Source organism: Mus caroli, chromosome 7 (assembly GCF_900094665.2).
Source record: "Mus caroli chromosome 7, CAROLI_EIJ_v1.1, whole genome shotgun sequence".
NCBI lineage: Eukaryota > Metazoa > Chordata > Mammalia > Rodentia > Muridae > Mus > Mus caroli.
In genome coordinates this window covers 119,830,982-119,853,307 of record NC_034576.1, presented here as the reverse complement: position 1 = coordinate 119,853,307, position 22,326 = coordinate 119,830,982, and the positions used below count along the sequence as shown (strand labels likewise).

At 47.0% G+C, this 22,326-nt stretch overlaps 1 protein-coding gene across 1 annotated transcript in view; it reads right to left on the bottom strand.

Moving 5' to 3' along the window:
- The window catches only part of Xylt1 (xylosyltransferase 1), a 289,090-nt gene that overhangs the window by 19,093 nt on the left and 247,671 nt on the right, over positions 1–22,326 (bottom strand). Inside the window, exons 7-9 of the mRNA XM_021168481.2 lie at positions 14,450–14,666; positions 11,352–11,528; positions 5,494–5,756 (exon numbers count right to left, since the gene is read on the bottom strand). Of these exons, the coding sequence (XP_021024140.1) occupies positions 5,494–5,756; positions 11,352–11,528; positions 14,450–14,666 (657 nt within the window). The remainder of the gene's footprint in view (positions 1–5,493; positions 5,757–11,351; positions 11,529–14,449; positions 14,667–22,326) is intronic.

Below are 22,326 nucleotides of genomic sequence, written 5' to 3'. Positions count from 1 at the left end.
CTGGCACACTTTTGGTGTGACCATGGTGGGTGGGAAGCCTAGGACGCTGTGCTGTTGCAGTTGCTTGGCTGTCTGGCAGTGCTTTTTCAGGTGATGGAAGGATTGGGTACCTATGCTGACCAACGTGGTAGCCACCAGCAACTGCTGAGCCCTTGAAATGTGGGCATCATTTTTAATGCTAGATCACTCATTTTTAAATTTAACTTGTGCATGTGTGATACACATATGTGTGTGCATGTGTGAATATATTTATATGTGTGTGTGTATGTGTGTGTATAGGCCAAAGGTGATGGAAGGTATCTTTCTCTATAACTTCCCAACTTACTTTTTGAGACAGTGTCTCTCACTAAACCCAGAGCTCGCCAATTAGATAGATTGGCTGGCCAGTGAAGCCTGGTACTTCCATCTGCCTCCCAGTGCTGTGACTAACAGTGCATGCCGCCTCACTTGGCTTTTTTGTGGTTGCTGGGAATTTGAACTCTGGTTTTCATGCTTGAGTAGCAAGCATTTTACCCACTAAACCAGTTTCTTAGCTGCTGCTTCTCCTCCTTCTCCTCCTCCTCCTCTCCCCCCACCCCTTTTTTTCTTTTCAGACAGAGGAGACTCATGCATCCCAGGAGGGCAACTGACTCAATCCATAGTTGAACATGGCCTTGAAATCCTGACCTTTTTTTTTTTTTTTTTTGGTCTCTACTTCCACATGCTAGGATTACAGGTGTGTGCCACCATGCTTGGCTTAATTTTAGTTCATTTAACTGAAAATGGTCATTTGTGACACTTGAACCCCTTGATATAGCTGTAGAAGTCTGTGTTCACCTGCATGGGTGTTCCCAAAGCCCCATGTTTTCAATATCTCTTTGCACTGGTGAGAAAGAGTCTATTTTCTGCCTCCTGGCTAATAGTGAGTAGAGAGGTGCCATTGGCTGTTCTAATCAGCCTTGTTTGGGTCACCATGAAAGAATGCTTGGGCTAGCCTATGGGAAGATGAGTCATGGGTAACAGATGAGCGTCATCAAAGTTGTCCTTGCCCACACCATTGTGGTTCAGCTGACAGTTCCCAGCTGAGAACTGTAGTTCTGGCATGTAGACCTGCAGATGGCTGAAGACTCAGGAAAGAAGCAGAAACAATAAAGAAAACCCAAAGGTAGACAACTCTGGAGATAGAAACCCTAGGAAAGAAATCAGGAACCATAGATACGAGCATCAGCAACAGAATATAAGAAATGGAAGAGAGAATCTCAGGTGCAGAAGATTCCATAGGGAACATGGACACAATAATCAAAGAAAATGCAAAATGCAAAATGCAGGTCCAGACTAGGAAGGAAGATGGCCCAGCTGATTCACATACCCACACTAAGGAAAGATTATAAATCCCCCACCCGGGTTTATTCGTTAGAAGGTATCATTACAGCAGTCCACAGGTAATACACTGATAGTGTTTGTTTTGTGAGGTGGGTGTGACAGAGGAGTGTGTGCTCTCTGAGAGGCACAGGAGAAAGTATGTCAACCATAGTGAGTGTTGCTGCATGTCAAGAACATGAGCGAGTGAAGGCTTGCTATTGGAGCAATCTGTAGTTTATTACTTACCTTTCCTTGCTTTCTTCTGGGTGTGTGCTTGTGTGTTTCTCTGCGTGTTTTCAGATGACTGTGTATACGTGGGGGGTGTTGGGGAGTGTGTGCAGAGTGTGCCCGTGGAGGTCACTCTTGGGTACTGTGGTGGTTTGAATATGCTTGACCCATGGAAGTGGCACTGTTAGATGGTATGGCTTTATTGGAGGAGGTGTGGGCTTGTTAGAGGAAGTGTGTCACTGTGGAGGCGGGGCTATGAGGTCTCATATACATGCTCAAGTCTGGTCAGTGTAACACAGTTCCCTTCTGCTACCTGAGGATCAAGATGGAGAACGTTTCCTCCAGCATCATGTCTGCCTGCCTGCTCCCGTGCTTCTCACCATGATGATAATGGACTGGACCTCGGAAACTATAAGCCAGCCCCAATTAAATACTTTCTTTATAAGAGGTTGCCTTGATCATACTGTCTCTTCACAGCAATCAAACTCTAACTAAGACAGGCACCTTCTGCCTTTTATTTGAGATGAGGTCTCTTTTTGGCCTGGAACTTTGCCAGTTAGGCTAGGCTAGCTGACTTATGAGCCTCCAGGATCCATCTCTCCTACTCCCTCTCACCACGGCTAGGATTGTAAGCAGGTGTTAAAGTGCAGGCTGGGGATCCAAACTCAGCCTTCATGTTTGTGAGACAAGAGATTTCCCCACTGAGCCATCTCCATCAAAGCTTCTGTTGTATGGTTCCACCTTCTTCTGCTCTGCTGAGCACTGCCAGAGGCTTCCCAAGCCTCCATGGAGGCTCTACAGGAATCTCTTCACTGTAGTCAACCTCGTTGCCTCCTTACGAGCCACAGGCACTTAATCCTTGCTGCTAAACTCAAACCTCTTACCTGGATTGAAAAGCTGTCTTTCTCAGCTCTATTTGTTCCCCTAAGCCCAAACCTACCACTTGTTGGCCACTGATACCTTATTTTGGGCTCCTGAGTGTGCTGAGTTCAGATGTGCCTCAGGGCCTTTGCACAGGACATTCTCTCTGCTGGGGATGTTCCTCTCTTCTCGTGAGTATATGGTGAGCTATGTCTTGCCTTTACACTTAATGAGAACTATCTCACAACTCAGCAAAACATCTATCAATATTTTTTTTCTCTCTCTCTCCTTTTACCCCCTTTCTCTCTGTGTATTTGTGTGTGTGTGTGTGTGTGTGTGTATGCGTGCACAAGCATGCACATGCACACACTTAGGAAATGTGTGTCTTCACACTAGAATCTGCAGGTAAGGATCTTGGGGTCAGGTCTGTCTGGGTCAGAGGTGAATGTTCCATGCCTAACAAAGAGTCTGGTATACAGTAGGTATTCAAGCAGTGATTGCTGATGAGTGATAACCTCTAGCTTTGTGCTTTCAAAGTACATCTGAGAACCATGTAACCCAAGGTGTAACCCAAGGCCCTCTGCACCTTACGGTCATATTATTCCATCTCTAAGTAATGACAACAGCAACTTCACCAAGAAAAGGGAGATGGCCAAGAGGCAGTACAATAACTTAAAGAATTCACTGGGAATGCCCAAGGTATGTTTCTCCCATCCCTTATTTAAATAAAGTGAGCTTCGGGAAAATAGAGCAACATACAGTTTTGGGTTTCTAGTTGCCTTGAAAAAGCAGATGATTTGGTAGTCAACCTCAAGTTGACATCTTAACCACATTGGGCAAGAGTTAAACCAGGAACCACAAGTGGTCTAGGCTGGTATGCACAGTGCCTGCCTCATGCAGGGCTCATCCTGACTTGCATGTGCATGAACCTCAGGTGGTCTCTGTTAGTGTGAACAATGCCCCCTGTGGGACTCACACCAACTCACAAGTAGTAGTATTTGCTGGAGTCTGAGTTAAGGTTTTGTAGTAACTTATTGGCATCCCAACCCCTACATGGTGGATCGGAAGTGGCTTCTACTTTCTTGTTCTCCTATGTTTGAATCTGCTATATCAAACATTTCTGCAACAGCACATGCATTACTTTATAATGAGAAACTGAATCAATAAGCACTGTTTTACGAAAGGTTGCACCACAGCCTAGAACTACAGAGAGTGCATGAACTTCCCAGATCCGGTGAAAGGCACTTGCTATTTCCCTAGATGCCTCACGGGTAGCAATTCATTCTCCTCGGCCTTTTCGGGATAAGGGTCCTTTGTCCTGATTTATTCCCAGTCTCCGACTCATAAATACATGGGTTTGCCCATGGCAAGGCACAATAGCTCCATCACAATAAAAAATGAAGGAGAAAAGCCAAAGGATTCTGGGCCTGAGGCAACTAGATGGCTTGCTTCGTTCCAAAGCAAGTACCAGGAGAAAGTTTCAACAACCCTAAATAAATTGGGAGTGTCTCTTGGAATTTCCTATAAGATCATTTATCTTATAGGTTCTAGGAGGCTCGTGATTAAGCTGGAAGGACAGTTGCTGGCCAAGTTTGGGACACTGTGCTCTGCACTGGGTAGACCATCAGTGGTTTCAAGATTGATACTCTTCCCACAGACTGGACAGGGGGAAAGATACTCACTGACATTGATACTAGGTGGTACAGGCACATGTGATGGGCCTGTTGGAGGTAATGTCCCTTAGGCTTGGGAGAGAGGTGGGGGTGTCTGGACTCTCTGACCCCAGAGAGGGGTTGGGTGATAGCTCATTTGGTAAAAGTGCTTGCCATGTAAGTGTGAATATCTGAGTTCAGATCCCCAGTAGCCAGAGCAAAAACTGTGGCATGTGCCTGTAGTGCCAGCACTGGGGTGTTAGAGAGAGGAGGAGCCCTGGGGTTGCTGGCCAGTCTTGCTGAATCAGTGAGTGCCAAGTTCAGTGAGAGACTCTTCCTAAATCTCACGCACGTGCGCATGCACACACACAGAACTGCAGAGGCGGCTCAGCAGTAAGGGCTCACAGGATGCTCTTGTAGATGGTGCTAGCTCAGTTCTCAGCACCCAGAATGGGTAGCTCAGACCTGCCTATAACTCCAGCTAAACTCCAGGACACCTGACACCTTCTTCTGGCCTCCATGGCTATCCATACTCTCTCACACACTTTAAAAAAATGTGAAAGAAAGTGAGGTGATGGGTGGTGGAGGAGGGCATGTGCTGTTGGTCTGTGGCCTCCACAGTTACATGAATGTATGCACATGGATACACCATAACACACACAAGTTCTTACAGTGTGGGACCTGATAGCCCTAGTGACTGGGAAAGCTAGACTCTGCAGTGATGCGACAGTAAATAAAGAGCCACAGTGAGACAGCAGCGAGAGGGGCAGCTAACTGGATACTATCCCAACCAGAACACTCACTGCTAACCATTGTGATACCTTATCCAGGGCTGCTAGGGTACCAGAATCATGTGCAAGCTACTGACCACTCAGCCTGTTAAGTACTATTCAAGTGAGGATGATAATATACACTCGAGAGGTGGCTGTGAGCACTTCCTTTTCATCTTATATATGAAGAAACTGAGGGTTGGACAATCTGACTTTGCTCAAGGTCAGATAAAATGGTGTCTATCTGTGATCTCGGCATGTGGGAACTGAGGCTGGAGGATTACCTTGAGCTTATGGTCAGTCTGGGCGACATAGTATGATACTGTTTGCAAAAGAAGAAAAGCAAGGAAGACAGGCCAATAGGAAAGAAAGAATGAAAGAAAGAAAGAAAGAAAGAAAGAAAGAAAGAAAGAAAGAAAGAAAGAAAGAAAGAAAGAAAGGAGGGGAAGGGGGAGGGGGAGAACATTTAAGTAGCATAAACAATGATTATGATTAGGGTCAATATTACAGCTTGCCTTTGGAGGATAAAGATAAGAGGCATAGCATAGAGAGAGTCACGTGGTGATCAGGAGGAGCGGGGAGAGGAGAGCATGATGTTAGCATCTTGTTCTGCCTGGGACCCAGCCCAGCACCTGGCTCACCTGCAGCTGTTCTCCCCATCCGTGTGTAGGGATGACTCAGCTCTTCGAAGACCCAGACGGATGAAGGAATGGTACAGGGTGAGGGCCACATCGCTGAGGGTGTGGATGCCATCTGGTTCATCGTAGACATTCTCCCAGTAGGAGCGGAGGCCTGGGGTGCCTGCAGGATAGTTCCCGTACAGGTAAGAGTCCAGCTGCCCAATGATCTCCTGGTTCACTATGGCTTCGAACTTTCGGGCGAAGAAGGTGGGCCGGGCTGTCTGCTGTGCTCAGGAGAGAAAAAAAAACCCTAAGTTTTATTATCAAGCGATGGGGGCTGTCTTCATCCTATATCCTGCAAGGAGAGGCAAGGCACTGCAATAAACCTGCCAGCTTCAAAGTCTAGCCCTGGGACTCCATGACTTGTTTTCAACTTTATCCTCTACAAAATGAGGATACTCATACTGAGAGTGGATGATGTTGGTATCTGTAAGGCATCAAAGCATGGTGGGCATTTAGGACACACCACTCAAATGACCCTGAAATAAATTGAACTGTGGGTGTTCAGTGCTAGCGTTGGCTTCCAGCTTTTTGGCGAAGGTCACAGATAAACATCCCAGGGCGAATGTATTTTCTTTGGCTGGAAGAATGCTTTAAAATCAAATTCACTGGCAATGTTTACAAAGCGCAAGATTCGTGGAAACAACTGTGGCTTCCTTTTCAATGGTGGCTGTTGTGGGGAGACACAGGTCACATTCTGAGGTGGCCATGGTAGGTAAAATGGAATGGCAGCCTTTGGACAAAAACACAAGCTCTTCTTCCCGCCATTGCCCTAGTGTCCCCTAGCATCTTAGCTGATTTGTGGGCTCACAGGGGACACTCCAGGGGGTGACACTTCATACTCTCCAGGTGCTGGGAGCATGGCAGTCTACACTCTACAGTTTGTCAAGTGGCTCCAAAGAAAAACCCAGTCGCTCACATATGAGACTCCACCTTGTCTATGACCCTTCCTCTCTTTTATCCTAAGATTATCCTTTGTCTCAGTTCATCTGGAATCAGGACGACAGATCTGCTAGATAACCATTTTACAATAAAAAAAAGTTCCGTTCAACCAGCAGCTGTTTTCTTAGTGCCAACGAGACTCCATACAACCTATCCCAGGGTAGTGACTGTCTGGGCCATGTTCTGAGCAAGACTTCTAACATGCAAACCCACAGCTCTCGCCTTTTCTCTACTCTGTCAACAACCCTGGGGATGACATTCAGAGATGTAAGTCCCAAATGAAGTTCCTGGCTGATTTTGTTTGCCGTGTGAAATGAGAACTTGTGGAAATGGGTCCAGAGGGAGAAGGATTTGTCCGCAGATAGAAAGCAAATCAGTGGCCGATCCAGGGTGAAGACTTAGGGTTGAAAGTCAAAGAGATGATATGCCTTGACTAGGGGAGACAGCTCAGCTAGGGAAGTGTTTGCTCTGCAAGCATGAGCATCGGAGTTGGAGCTCTGGACCTGTGCAAAAACGCTGGGCAAGTGATGTGTGCCTGTACTCCCAGGGCTGAGAGGTAGAGACAGGTAGATCCTTGGGACTTGCTGGCCAGCCAGCCTAGTGAAATATGGGAATTCTGGGTTTACGGAGAGACCCTGTTTCCTGGAGAGTGTTGTTAAAATACCGCCTCTAGGGAGACTTATCTACTCCTTCTTCAAAAGACCTCAATGTCAAACCAAAGTTCAGTTAAAGCAGTGCTCATCTTGGGAACCACTGAGTTTCCTAGGCTCACATACAGAGCATGGGGAAGGGTTCAGGGCAGGAGCGTGGAGGACCAGGGAGCACCTAGAAGTTCTGCACCAAACAGAGCTGAGGGCTCCATAGCTATACAGATGAAGCCTCTTCCTGCCAAGCATCCCAGCTTGCATACTCTGCCCCCTTCCCGAGAACCCTGCAGCCATGAGCAACTAGGACAGGACAGCAGGCTAGATACTCAGGTGAGAGTTCAATTGTGCTGCTGATCCCACCTCTGCAGTACTGTCAACAGTCTACAGGCCACACTGTGATGGACGTTTGCAAGTAGGCTCAGCTGATCTCACAAAGATGGAGACTGTTTTGCCTAAAGGACTGAGTTCTACAGCAGACTGTCCAGAGAAACAATAGATGAAGCTAGTCTCTATGTATACACACACACACACACACACACACACACACACGCACGCGTGCATGCAAGCACATTCATGCACACAATGTACAGATCTAAAAAACAAGACACAAAGCACCTGGCATCTGTAAGCATTATGCTATTTCTAAGGCATGGCTTCAAAAACATCTTCACCAGAGGGCCAAAGAGTAAATAGTTAAAGCCCTGCAACTTCTCAACTATGAAGCAACGGTACAACCAGAGGCAAAACCGTAAACGAGGTATGGAGGCTGCATTCCAACAGAGCTTCGTTTATAAGAGTAGGCTGGGCTGACTCTGGTCGGGGAGCTGTGGTGTGCTGACCCACAGGCCGGCACTGTACAAAGAGATAAAGCCCAGCCAGTCCTGTCCCTTGAGGAGTTCACTCTGGCCAACTGTTGCTGCGGATCAGACATGGTGGGCCCTTCTGAGGACTAAGAGTTGCAGGGCTGACACCGATAGCACAGAGAATAACAAAGGACATCATGAGCCTTAACACCTAAGCCTCAGACAACTCTGCCAGGAAGGGTTGTCATTCCCCTTCTGCCAACGAGGATGTTTATCTCTCAGTGGGAATCGACACTCAGGAAATGCTCACAGCCTAACACTTGCACCAAGTCCCACAGCTCCAAACCTAAGCTGTTCCTACCGCATCCCTCTAGGATAGATTAGTGAGTGAGCAGAAGCTCTCCAGAGAGAAACATCCTGAAGATGATGAACACTCCATCACTTTCACTTCCTGAGCCCTGCCGTGTCTGTCTGAAGAGGGGCTGGACAGCAATAGGGAGTCAGGCCACTTGAGTCTGTGGCCACTGCTACTTCCTAGGTGTGTGTGTCTTTAGGTATGTCATCCAACTGCTCCAGCCTCAGTTCCCCTGCCTTTGAAATAGGTACAGGCATGAGTTACTTGAATGCATTCTCAGTTGCAGTTAAGGAATCCACCATTGTCACTTAATTTGGCTATGGGGTTCTCTATTGACCTACAGGTTGTCATTTTCTAGGGTCAGATAATCTGCCTCATTGGCAAGATGGCTTCTACCTCTATCTGCTATTCTCTGAACACAGAATAATCTTCTAGAAGCATGCACTTTGTTTTGAAGAATTTATTTGTATGTGTGCGTGTGTGTGTGAATGTCACATGCATATGAGTTTCCAAAGAGGCCAGAATAGGGTATTGTATCCCCTGAGACTGGAGTTACATCCATTTGACACAGTGTTGAGAACTGAACTTGAGTCCCCAGAAGATCAGGAAGTACTCTCTAGCCCCAAGGGTATACATCTATTTTTATCATTCTCAGAGTTCTTTGGAAAAAAAAAAACTTCTATTCTTTTTGCTTCATCAGTTTCTTGAGCCTAGATGTTGAATGATAGCCTTGATCTTTACTTATTGCAAAAGAAAGTCGTGTAAACTCAGTTCATTCTCTAAGTTAGCTTTGCTTCATTGGAGACCATGATGACCCCAGGATGTTGGGGCTGGCATACAAATGACACATCCAGGAACACCCTGAAGGGAGTAACTCCCTGTAAGAATCAGCATACCGAGGCTCTGGATTGCCATCTCTAAATGCTGAAGGTCTGCAGCAAGGGCAGGGATCTCCCTAGACAGAAACATGGGCCACTTTTCTTCTTCTAGACAGATGAGGCATTTTCCCCTTGCAGCCATCCTTTCTGCATGAGTGGAGAGTCCCAAACCACCCAAGTCTATGCTTAAGTTGACATGGGCTGGGGGGGGGGGTCCCTTGGAAGCTGTAGTGCACCACCAAGTATAGGCAGATAAGATGCTAAGTGGGGACATTGGGAAGTATAGATAACAACAGAAAAAGTGGCTGCTTGTTGTGTGTCCAGAGAAGCACAGAACTAGTGGAGACTAATGGTAAATCTCCTACATACCCATCTGTCCTTGGCCCTACCAAATTCATTAGCTTCATGGCCATAGAAGAGTGATTTGAATCCCTTTGTGGGCTCAGTTTTCCCATCTACAGAATAGATGATGTCCAACCCAGCAAAGCCAATGACCATAGAGGCTCAGGCCTATGGCTGGTAAAGAAGAGATCCAACAGGACAGAATGGAGACCTTCTACCCAGTCCCTGCTTCATGCTGACTTGTAGCTGTGGAGGAGGCTGAGGCTCGGGGTCTTGGACAAGCCTCCTGATAACGGAGATACTGCATGTGTGTAGCAATGTTCCATGGGACCAGGTTAAGAGACCTGAAGCTCCACAAAGGCAATTTTGGCTCTATGTCACCACAGCAAGGATGTCTTGTGACGTCATCAGCTTGTGATGCTGCTCTTGTCATCTTTCTGAGAAGCAGGATGTCATTTTCATGTGATGATTATAGTAACCCCTACCTGTTCTGTTTAAGCATTTTATGGGGTTTTGTTTCAATTCTGCTAGAAAAGAGGAAGACCCTCAGAGCCCTGTCCTTTCCTGGCACCACACTGTCCTGGGGCAGCATATACAATGAGAAGAGATTCTATCTAGGGCAGAACCTGGGGGCCAAGGCACTCTCAGGGCTGTGGCAAGAAGTTGAGCATTTCCTACCTGCTACCTCCACATTGTTCAGAACAACACAGTGAAAGGCCATTCAGAGACACCACCTTGTATTCCTCTTTCAAGTGTGCAGTACATGGTGTTCTCCCAATGGGAACATGCCTCAGGTTTTTCCAAGGTATACTTTGGAAATACAACAACATTCTAGACTTTTCTGGAGACCAGTGGTTTCCAAGAAGGGGCAAGTTTGAACATAGGTCACAGTTTTGGGATGCTGTGAGAATAACTTTGACAGTTGATGGGTGCAACCACCATCTTACAGATAGATACCACAGAGGATGGTCCCCACCAACACAGTGACCCAGTCACAATGTCAAGAGTGCTGGGGTAAACAAAACAAATAAACAAACAAAAAGCCCCCTGTCCTCAAGGTGTTCAAGCACATGCCCAAAATGTAGAGGAGATGCTGAGAATGCCATTGGAAATGGGTGCCTCGAATTATATCATCTTTGAGTGAATGTGTGAACAGCCATGAGTCTTATTCATCCTCTCTCTCTCTCTCTCTCTCTCTCTCTCTCTCTCTCTCTCTGAAAGAGAGAGTGTGTGTGTGTGTAGTGTTCGCCTGCATGCGCATGTATGTCTGCAAGTGTAAGCACCTGTGCATGCATGCGTATATGGAGCTTGGAAGCAGATATTGAGTATCTCTCCTACCCCCTCCTACCCCTTCCTACCCCCACTAGGGCTTCCTGCCTTGAGACAGGTGTTTTACTGAACCCGAGGTTCACCATTTCCTGCTAGTCCCATGCTGGCTACCACACCTCATGCCCCTTCCTGTCTCTCTACTCCTCCTCACTGTGGTTAAAGGCATATAACCATTCAAGGCTCCTACTATGGGTGCTGTGAATCCAAAGTCAGGTCCCATGCTTGTGGTGCATCTCACACTCTTGCCCACTGAGTCATCTCTCTAGCCGGAGGTGTGTGATCGTGAACAAGGGTTTGGAACCTTCTGCACCTTGGTTTCTTTATCACTAAGATGGAAGGATCATAATAACAGCAACATACTTATGGCAGGACTAGTGGGGTGTTTAATGAGCCAATCTGGGGAGGATGGTTCAGCCATTCATCATGCTTGCTAACTCTGGTTATAGCTAGATTGAACAGTGAGTAGGAGTTGGCCCGTAGGTCTGGCCTTAAAGGCCTTCTGGGAAGGTGTGGTGGGGCTCACCTGGAAGCGATGGAAGTCCTGAGGCTTGAAGTCATTGGGAGAGCAGCCGCACCAGTCCACGATATGCTTGTACTGGCACTTGCAGCCCAGCTTGCGGTTCCAGTTGGTGATGCGCAGGTTGTTATCCACCATGGTGTCACAGTGGGGGCTGTTCTCTAGAACCGTGTGGAAAAAGGACTGCAGGGGAAAAAAAGGCTACTGAGAACCCAGTCATGCAACCAAGTATGTTGGATTGGCATATCCTTCCTGAGGACCATCAATCTCAAAGGGCTTCCCAGGAAACCAGTATTAAGTCCCTCAGCAGGCACACAGTGTCAGCTGCCAGGCCAGTCCACTCAGGGTACAGATGTCTGTCTAATCTGGCTAATTCTACCTACAAATCCATTGCCTTGGACATCCCTTCACTAGTGCCTAGGATCTGATATGAAGATATCTGCTCATTATCACCCTGGGCACCTGCTGTCTATTTAACCAATAGGAAGAGTTTCTGAAGATGTGTCAATAAATAGGGACCAGGGTCAGACATGGGATGCAAAGGCTCTTGCTTGCAAAGAGCCAGGCTGGAACCAACAGGTCAGGTTTGAAATAGATTTGTAACAATGTCTAATGAGCTGGGATTTCACTTCTGGATGAGGAAGGCCAGGATCATGGGTTCATCCATACAGTGAAACTCTGGTGCAGGGAAGGGAAGGGAAGGGTGACAAACCAAGGCCCATCACTTTCACTACAACACAAGAAAAGGTGGTGAGAGAGATGCTGCCATTGGCAGTGCTGGGGACCAGGAGCCACGGGAGCCCCAGTGCTAGGGGAGTGTGGTTAGAACTGGAGTTAGGTGTGTGCTTGCTGTCCATGGTGCTTATCCAGGACCCACTGAGCTCACAGCAAGGTTAAACAGAATATGGAAGGGTTGTTTCCTATCCATGGTACTGAACCAGGAGTCCATATAGCACAAGGTGGGCTGCATGCGTGCTGTGGGAATAAGCCAGGACCCACGGTCATTTTCTAATTGTAGTACTCTTGGCCAACTCTTCCAGCGACCCTGATAGAAAGGTAATGCTGGGACAAAAAGAGACAGAGAGGAGACAGTGTTTGGATAGAGCCTCTGAGATGCCAAGAGAGGGAAGGAAAAGGGATTTCTGTTTCAACACTATTTTATAACAATCTCTGCCAACCAGAGAATACATTTTCTTCTGGGCTCTGGTCCCCTAGGGGAAGCTGTTGGTGGATATGTGTTTGACTGGCAGATTTATGGACACAGCCTTTAGCCCTGGAGTTGCCTAGGAAAGAACAAGAAGGGCAGATACAGCACAACGGAGGAAGAGGGTCTGACTGAGACCCTAGGGACCAGGTGCTGAGGCAGGGGTTGGGGCAGTGAGTACACTCAGAGCCTTGGGTACCCATGGTGTGGCTGGCTTACTGCTGAGAACTACCGAACTCCTGGAGACTCTCGTCTAAATGGGTGGATGGGCAGAATGAAGCACCACCTGCCACTCAAGGCCACTCACTTGCCTTCCTGTGATGCTAATGACATTGTCAGGGGACCTGGATTTAAACTTGAATTGTCTACAAGCTCACAGAGGCACCTCTCTTCCATCAAGCAGTGGGGGAAAGTACCCAATTACCAATTGCCCTGTGTCCTTTATAACGATGCAGAAATTCCCTGCAAGATAATGGATGAGGAGGTTATCAGAATGGAGAGAAAAGGTGATTTTCACTGAAATAGGATTAAAAGCTGATGACTTAACATGCGCGCGGAATAGCAAAATCTGGCTCTGGGAGGCTGGGCTTCTCACAGTGAGGTGTATGGACAGCCAGCCCTCTTGGAAGCTGGCCCCTGGCCTGATAATGCATGGGAACCATCCACAGAGAGGCATGGTCTGTTCCCAGCGGTGTGAGCAGAGCTTGGGGCCCAGCAGGGGTGAAGCAGAGAACCACACATGAGCAATGCCACAGGCTCTGTGGAAGCAGAACAAACACTGGTTTTCCTGAGGTTAGAAGTCAGGAAAAAACTGGACTGGAGGTCAGGAAGATGAAGCCAGAAGTTTTCAGCTTAGATCTGAAAGAAGGCGGTGTCTAGCATGTGGCCTGCACAAACCAGGAGGTGCCAGGCTGTTTTAGAAAAGCCTGGAGCCCTATGAAATGGGGGCTGCACCTTGATGTCACAGATGACTCAGGGGCTTGTTCAAAATGCTCCACACGAAGGGCTGAGCCATGATGGCTGGCAATGGAGAGGGCCAGGGAAAGAGCTCATTTGGCTGTCTGGGGGCAATTTTGGATTGGGAGTGTGTGTGTGTGTGTGTGTGTGTGTGTGTGTGTGTGTGTGCATGCGCACGCACAATGAAGACAGCACTATCAGGGATTGACAGAACTGTATTCATATGAGAAAAGAGATTACTGGTGCTGAAAATGCTTATTGCTTTACTGCATGATTGATGACTGGAAGATGTGATGTGGCTGTGTCCTGCAACTGTTAGCATGCGCCACACAATTCCAGAGAGTGCCATCAACAGAGGGTCTGCAATTCTAACACTTTTTTTTTTCTGTTGCAAATAGCAGTAATATCTTTTTCTAGAAAATTAGAATATTGGATTTTTTCTATTAGGAATAGGGACCGAGTGACTTGAACAAGGGCTGCTTCCTTCCTTCCTTCCTTCCTTCCTTCCTTCCTTCCTTCCTTCCTTCCTTCCTTTGCTTGCTTCCCTCCCTCCTTTCTTTTTCTTTCTTTCTTTCTTTCTTTCTTTCTTTCTTTCTTTCTTTCTTTCTTTCTTTCTTTCCCTTTCTTTCTTTCTTTCTTTCTTTCTTTCTTTCTTTCTTTCTTTCTTTCTTTCTTTCTTCCTTCCTTCCTTCCTTCCTTCCTTCCTTCCTTTCTCTGTACTTTGCACACGCAGAGACCATGCAAGATAAGAGTAGCATCCTTGACACTATGTGTGTATCACAGTTCTTACCATGAGGTCAAGGTCTGCAGGGATGACAGCACTGTCTGGAGGTTCAGAGGACAGTTGGTGGAGCCAGAATCACATTGCCAAACATTCACTCTCTGCTAGGGCTACACCTAGCTTCTCTTCCCTCTCCTGCCCTGGGGCTTTCCTAGAACTCACCTCAGCAGGAAGAAGGGTGTAAGAGTAGAACTGCTTCATCTTGGTCACCAGATCATCTGTGGAGAATGCCACATACTCTACAAACTTCCTGTTTAGCAGGAACCAGTCAGAGCCACCATCCACAGCAATGCCCTCTGGGATCCGCCGGTCCCCCAGGCGCCACATGTGTGTATCACACTCCAGGAAGAGGCGGTCCAGGCCCTGCTTCCGAATGAACCTGGGTGAAACAAATTGGCCTTGAGAACCTGGGTAAGAGATGTCTTCCCAGAGCCTAAAGGCAATCTTCTGGTAGCCACATTTACTGAGCACTTCCTGTGAGCTGGGGGTCTCCTGCAGAGTCTACCTCTTGTTCCTCCCGAGTGAGGCAGGGCACAGCAACTATGGGGCAGAAATCACTATTGCCCTACTAGACAGAACCACCAAGCCCAGAGACCTTCATGCAGCTACCCAGAAACTTCAGTCTCACCTCCACTTCTCTAGACATCTCTCCCAATAGCCTTTTCGTGGTTGCTGTGGTTGTTTGATGAATGAATGCAGATCAAGGGTCCTCATCTTAGGACAGTGCTATGAAAATCCTTCACACACAGAGACACATGCATGCACACACAGACATAACGCAATACCCAGTTGTTGGAATGTCTGCATAGCATACATGAAGCACTGGGATTCAATCTCCAGTATCAACATGAACCTGCTTGGCATGGCGGGACATGCCTATCTTCCCAGCATTCAACACACACACATACACACACATGCACACGCATATGGTGTGTTGGGAGCCTTCTGGGATGCAAGCTCTACATGGATCCCTAGCTCATTACAAGTAAGGACCATCCTTCCTTCTTGGTCCCCATGAGCATCTGGAACAATGCTTAGCACATGGTAGGTATTTAAATGAAGGCTTTTGGGGAAAACTGAAAGTTCAGGACGATGAAACCTTGCTTATAACTCTGCTATAAAAACCAGACCAAAACCATGATGCATTAGTATTAATGTGTATAGTTTTGTTTTGGTTTTTTTTTTGTTGTTTGTTTGTTTTTTGTTAACTCAGCACTTGAGTTGAGTGTGCTAGGCAGGTACCCCACCATTGAGCTGTAGTCCCTGTTCATAGCTGCTTCTCAATTCACACATTATACATGGATTTGTAGAATATTTTGAAAAAAAATTACAAATTAGGATCTTTTGGGTATTTCATTAGCACATTAAATGATAAGATGTGGTGGCATTATGGCAATAATGTCTTATCATGTCTGATAAGTACTTGTGTGGGATTAGAGGACACAAATTATGCTTTGAGGCATGCACATCAACTATGACATGATAGGAAAGTTTTTAATTCCAGTCTGTAGCTAATTCAGTGACCACTGGTATTGGCACAGTTTGGTACATACATGATCTCAGGCTATATTTGTTGAAAATAAATGAAAGGACCCTTTGAGGTCTTCCACACAAGTGTAATAGAAAACACACACACACACACACACACACACACACACACACACACACTCATGTCATTTAGGACTGCAGGGCAGATGGGTCAGAAGTAGTGTTTGTTTTCTCTGTCTTTCTGTGTATCTCTGTCTCTCTCAGCGCTAGGACAATCAAAGTTCCTTAGACAAGATCTAAGGAAGCAAGGATGTCAGAACTGTGGGCAGAGCTCTAAACAAGCTTTCTTCTTGAGCTTCCAGTTCACTCCCAGTGAGCCTTTACTGAATACCTACTGTGTGCTAGGCATGCTACTAGGTGCTCATGGGGATCAAGCATGAAGGAAAGGTGATCCTTATGCTAAAGAGCTAGGTATCTGTGGGAGCTTACAGTCCAGAAGGCTCCCAAAGCAGGGATCTTCCAGCCTTCTCAGCCATGGACTGGTGCAGGCATATGCATCTTTGAAGCTTTGATTGGCAAACCTCTGTGTGAATCTTTTCCTTGTCATGTCTGCAGCACCCCTACACCATGTCGGGCTGATCTCTTTCCCAAAGACACACAGAGGACTTACATGCCAGCAGAATCTACCAGAACACCCAGCTGTGCAGAAGACCTAGGTGTCTAGTATCCCTGGTCTTATTTTTCTCTAATGAGTTCATACATAAAGACCCACTCTACCCGGGGAATCCAATGGGAGCTGTTGGCCTTAGCCACACTATCCCTTCCACAAAAGCATGCTGGACTCTGAAAGGAAGCCATGAGCTTTGAAATATCAAATCCTGCCTTGACTCTGGCTACTAATAATCACACAGTAGTATCCACTGGCTACACAGAGCCATGCTAAAAACCTAAATTTCAGATAACTTCTGTGAAGGTCCAAATGAATACCATGCTACCAGAGAGATGGGTGAGGGGCCAAGCAAATTCCTCCTTCCATGGAACAGCATGTAAACTCCACATTCCATTATGGGCTAACAGCATGTTGTAATTTTAATGTGCTGTCCGGGATCATAATACCCAAATGCATGTATGAATCATCTCCAAAATGAAATGCTCATGTCCTTAGGGGACCGGGTTCCATGTTTACTGCCATTTCAAACAGAATAAGCTGCAAGTATGCACTTTGGTTAAAATGAGTAAATAAAGACATCCCATTCCTCAAGATCTGAAGTTTCTCGTGCCACAGGCACTACCGAGGAGAACTTTGTTTTGCTTTGGAGGATGGCAGCTGCCGAGAGTCTGGGAGCATCAGGGGAGCAGAGTCAACACTTTGAGCCAACTATTTAATTTTTAAATTTTTATTTTCCCTGTCTTGTGCACTCATCATAACATGAAACATGAAGGATGAAGCTGGAGGACAACGTAAGTCTAAAGACACCCTCTCTTTATAGGTGTTGGCTCCTGCCTCCTCTCCCACAATGGCTGAGCACTAGTTAGCATCTATGGGATTCATAATGGACAGAAGGGACTTAGAGTGTTCACTCCATCCTTTCAGCTTTACTTCTCATTGCCATGGTTACCCTGGGGCATCTGGGCAACAGGTGGCGCCAAAACAACACAGGCACCATGTAAAGAGTCAGGTACTGAACCCATAATACTAGTCCCAACAGCCTCCCAAATCAGATGCCACTGCAAGGGCTTTACAAAGCATTTAGTAAGCACTAGTCATCCAAGCGAGGGTCAGGGACAACCTTCAATGGACTTCCATTGATAAGTGACACCCAGTCCCAGCCTCCTGAATCCTTTCTATGCTTTAGTGTTCTTCGCCGCATCTTTTTTCTCTTATACAAGGTCCTTATTTATCATCTGCTTCTGCTCACGAGGTGTAAATCTTAAGACAGCAGAGATGTTTGTCTTTGGTTTTTCTGCTGTAACCTCTAGAATAATGCATTCCATATTCCAGATACTCGGCAAATGTTTACTCAAGGGATGAGTGGACAACAAAAAAGGGCAGGAGTTGCAAGCATTAGACAATCAGGAAGTCACAGAAATGACACAACCAGGTACCCTCCCAATGGCTCTAACATCTGACATGCAGCAGATGTATTAGAGGAAAGGTTGAGTAATGTCAGCCAGGCTTGGAAATCTCAGCAATTGGGAAATGAGGCAGGAGGCTTGCCTTGAACTCAAGATCAGCTTGGGCGATATAATGAGTACCAGGCTAGCTGGAGCTACACAGCAAGGACTTGCCTCAAACAAGGCAAAACCAAGGAAGGTCAAGTAATTTCTTGAAGTAAAAGAGCTAGGGCTCTTGAACTGGGCTCCAAGGCAGGCTCTTAATGTCTCTGTCTCCTTTGCTGTTTCAGCTCACCTGGGTCCCTCTGAAAGGGTGGAAATGAAGGATCTGAGCAGTTCCGCTGCCTTAAAGAGACAGTGTCCAAGAATAAGAGTCTCATTTTGCTTTGAAGGGAGGTTTTCTGGGGGCCCCATTCAGACTTGCACCTTCAGGGCGGACTTCTTGAATTTCAAATAGAAGTTCTTACATTCAGTTTTACTTCTTGGGTTCTGAGAAATGTGTGCCTTGCCTTCCAAAGAGTTGGCCAGGAGTTCGCACTAGATTCTGCTCTGGGCAGACTCCAGCATCTTTGATGACCACTCTTTGCAGAGACTTGTCACAGCTAAAGGGCTAGGGAGAGGCATAATTTTATCAGCCCCAGAGAGCATCTTTGCTATTCCAGACCCTGGTTTCTGCTGAGACAGGATTGAGAACAGCATCTCTGTCCTTTTTCTCCCATCTAGAGGCAGAGAACAAAGTACATACTGTTGGCTACTCTTTGCCCAATACATGCCACAGTCTAGGGTCTGTGAACCCAGTATGATATACTCTCTCATGCAGTCTTCACTGGGGGGAGGGGGGGTAAGGAGAGATGGGAGGCAGGAGAGAGAGTGTTTGTGTGAGTTCTCATGCAGTCTTTACTAGGAGATGGGGGTGGGAGAAGGGGGAAAACTATTTCACACTGTCTTGAAAAACAGAAAGGTTCAGGGCAGACAAATGGGAGGCCATGTATGCACAGTCTTGTGCAGGGGCTGGGAGGTAAGGGTGGGAATAACACAGAGTTCTAAGTTGACATGGCTTCTGAAACTCACAGGACCCCAGGAGTGTGATAAATAACTAAGTCAGGAATGTGATCTGCTTTCTCCACCAGAGATGCAATATTAATTATGTGCTCACATTAGAGTGCTGCCTGTTAGTCAGGGGAGGGAGCCCACCCTCTGCAGACACAAGATGGTACCAAAGGAACTCCAGACAGCAGATCTACCAGGAGGAGGCTCCTGGCCAGGCTCCCTGTGGACTCGCCAACTTTAGGTTAATCAGTTACCGGTTTACACATCCAGTGGGATTTGAGCTGGAGAATTAATTCAGTGTCAGAGAAGGGAAATGCCTGGTGCTGCTCAGAGTCTTTCTGGTACCCAGTGTGGGAATGCTGCCCGGGGCAGGTGAGTCCAGACAGGAGGAGGAGGAGCTGCCTGTGTTGCTTCAGACAGGAGCTGGATCCCCTCCCAGACTTACACCTGCTTGCTCTTCCCACAGTGGGAAGACTCTAGGAGCTTCTCTGAGACCTGGAGTCACATGTCTGCCACTTCTAAGATGCCTCTCCATCATCATCCCCATTTGCTTCCTATTCAAAGTAACTATCCCGAGAGGCTATATATTAATTTGCTTCCTTCTTTGTTTCTGCGGCACAGGAAATGGAACTCAGGGCCTGGCATGTGTCCCCAGGCTCTCTGCCGCTGAGCACTTCCTCTTATGCAGCTTTGTATTTATATATTTCACATGTATTTATTTCCCTTATGTATGTATGTACGCATGCATGTTTGCATGCCTGTATTACATGCTGTGGTAAACATGTGGAGGTCTGAGAACAGTTTGCAGAAGTTGGTTCTTTCCTTCAGCGATGTGGGTGTTGGGGATTGAACTCAGGTCGTCAAGCTTGGCAAAAAGTTCCTTTACCAAATGAGTTGTCAGCCATTTTTAAAAACAAATTAATTATTTGTTTTTAATTTTTAATAAACAGCTATTATCTACTCCCCCTCTCTGTGTGTCTGTCTTTCTGTCTCTATCTGTCACTCTGTGGTGTCTGCACTCTGTCCCTCCCGTGTGTGTGTGTGTGTGTGTGTGTGTGTGTGTGTGTGTATCTGGTTGCTTTAACTAATTCTCTCTGTGTGTGCATGTGATGAGTGTGTGTCTGGTTGCTCTAATTAATTTTCTGTGTGTGCATGTGTGTGAGTGTGTATGTCTGTGTGTGTGTGTGTGCATGTGTGTGAGTGTGTATGTCTGTGTGTGTGCATGTGTGTGAGTGTGTATGTCTGTGTGTGTGTGTGTGCATGTGTGTGTGTATGTGCATGTGTGTGCATGCGCACTCGCATGTGTGCAGGCACACTTGCCATGATGCGCATGCAGAGACCAGAGTATAACTCTGTGGCGCTGCTTCTCTCTTCCCACCTTTCCATGGGCTTTGGGGACCAGGCTTCTGTGGCTACACACTGTCACTCAGCCATCTCACTGGTCTCATGTGGCTCCTTCTTAGGGACTTTTATCTTGAGTCAAGTGTCATCACTAAATCTCCCAGAATGGCCTTGAACTTGCCATCTTCCTTCCTCGGCCTTCCAAGCAGCTGGTATCACAGACCTGCACCATCATGCTTGGCTATAATTCAGTAAATTCTAGAAAATTATAGTGTTGACCTTATTCTCATCACTGCAGTTTACAGACAGTTTACAGGGAGCAAATACACAGACAATTAGTGGCTTCCAGAGGGTCTCTGTGGTCCTCTGTGGGAGCACAGTGAGTGCCGAGAGAGGCCAGGTGACTCCTGACCTGGATGGTTACAGCCTATGCTGCAGCTCGGTCAGTGACAGGCTGTTAAGACCTTGGTGGGTGGGATGAGACATTGTGAGTCTCTAGTTCTCAGCTGTAAGTTTCTCTCCCATCGGAAGGAAAGCATCCACCAAGAGCGCTTGGAATGGTGTAACATATTCAAAGTGTGCAGCTTCCTGCGGTCTATGAGCCAGGCCAACCCGCTGTTGCTGTTATTTGCCTGCTATACACAGAGGCAAGGCCAGTCAGAGCTAAATGCTGGAGACCCACACTGGGCTGTAGCAGAGATGACCTTCTGATACCAACATTCCTGTCTTACCACTTGCATTATATCACATCCCAAACGCTGAACTCTTCCTGGTGACAGGGAAATTGCACAGAGCAGAAAATATCCCACAAGAAGCTGCTGGATCAGAGGGGGCTGAGTTTCCCTTTTTATTCCCCTGTCCCCACACCGAGACTCAGGCAGACTGCATCTGAGCAGAGACAAGGAGCTCCCAGAGACTTTTCCATAATTCAGGGCTCAGAATTGACTCCAGGGCATGGGCTCTGGTTCAGCTGGTACTCCCTAGGGAATGATGACGGCTCCACATGTCAGTCACTCCATTGGGGACTTAAGGTTTTTTGGATGGAAGCTTGGGGAAACAGTGAGCACAGCACTCCCATTCATTTAATTACAGGAACAGTTGGGATGAATCTGGCAGCCATTAAAATACAAGTTTCCTTGTATGACATCTCCTCCCAGTGAGAGCCCAAAGTCAAAACTGGTTGCCAGTGTGTAAAGATGGGCGCAGAGGGTCAGGGTGGCTGTTAGGTTTTAGAGAAAGGAAAACTGTTGAGGTGCCTGCAACCTGTGCTGCACCCAACTGCTTGCTTTTGTCCCTCAGGCCTTTCTGCGGCTCAAGCTCTCTGCTCTTGTCACCCGCTCTTATAAGAGTCAGGCTAGAGGCAAGCCATGCCAGACTGGAATGGGTTTTGGAAACTAGCTCATTCAACTATACTGTCTTGCAAAGGGGAGAATGCTGAAGTCCAGTGGAGCTGAGAGGTTGCCTCGGACTTACCTAGCACATTATCAGCTCAGGAACTTTATAGCTACACAAGTTATCTCTACCCTAGGAGAAGAACTATTAGTATTACTCTGTTAGATGAACATAATATAAAACTGATTCCTAATGACTTACAACCATACCCATAAGTAAAGACATGCCTCATCTCTCCTCTGAGGTATTTCTATTTGCAGTAGACTAACACAAGACCCACAACTGGGTACCATGAAGAAAACAAAAGACGTCAAAATGCTTAGCTCTAAATGAGACCTCTACTTAATGCCACCCCACCCACCCCAGCTCAGGGACCATTGCTGGAGAAGAGATAGAAAGACTGTAAAAGCCAGAGACAGTGGTTGACTCTAGGGAAACGGTGTCTTCTGGACACAGCAGGCAGCACATATCAACTCACTGTGTCAGCATGCATAAGACCTGAGCAAGCACAAGCCAGACCAAATCTCTGTGTGGAGATGGAAGGCCGGTATGACGTCTTACCCCTAGCTAAGCAGGTACCAACAACTTTTAGCTACTGGGAAAGAGGGGGAGGGGGAGGGGGAGAAGAGGGAGGAGAGGGAGAGGAGGGGGAG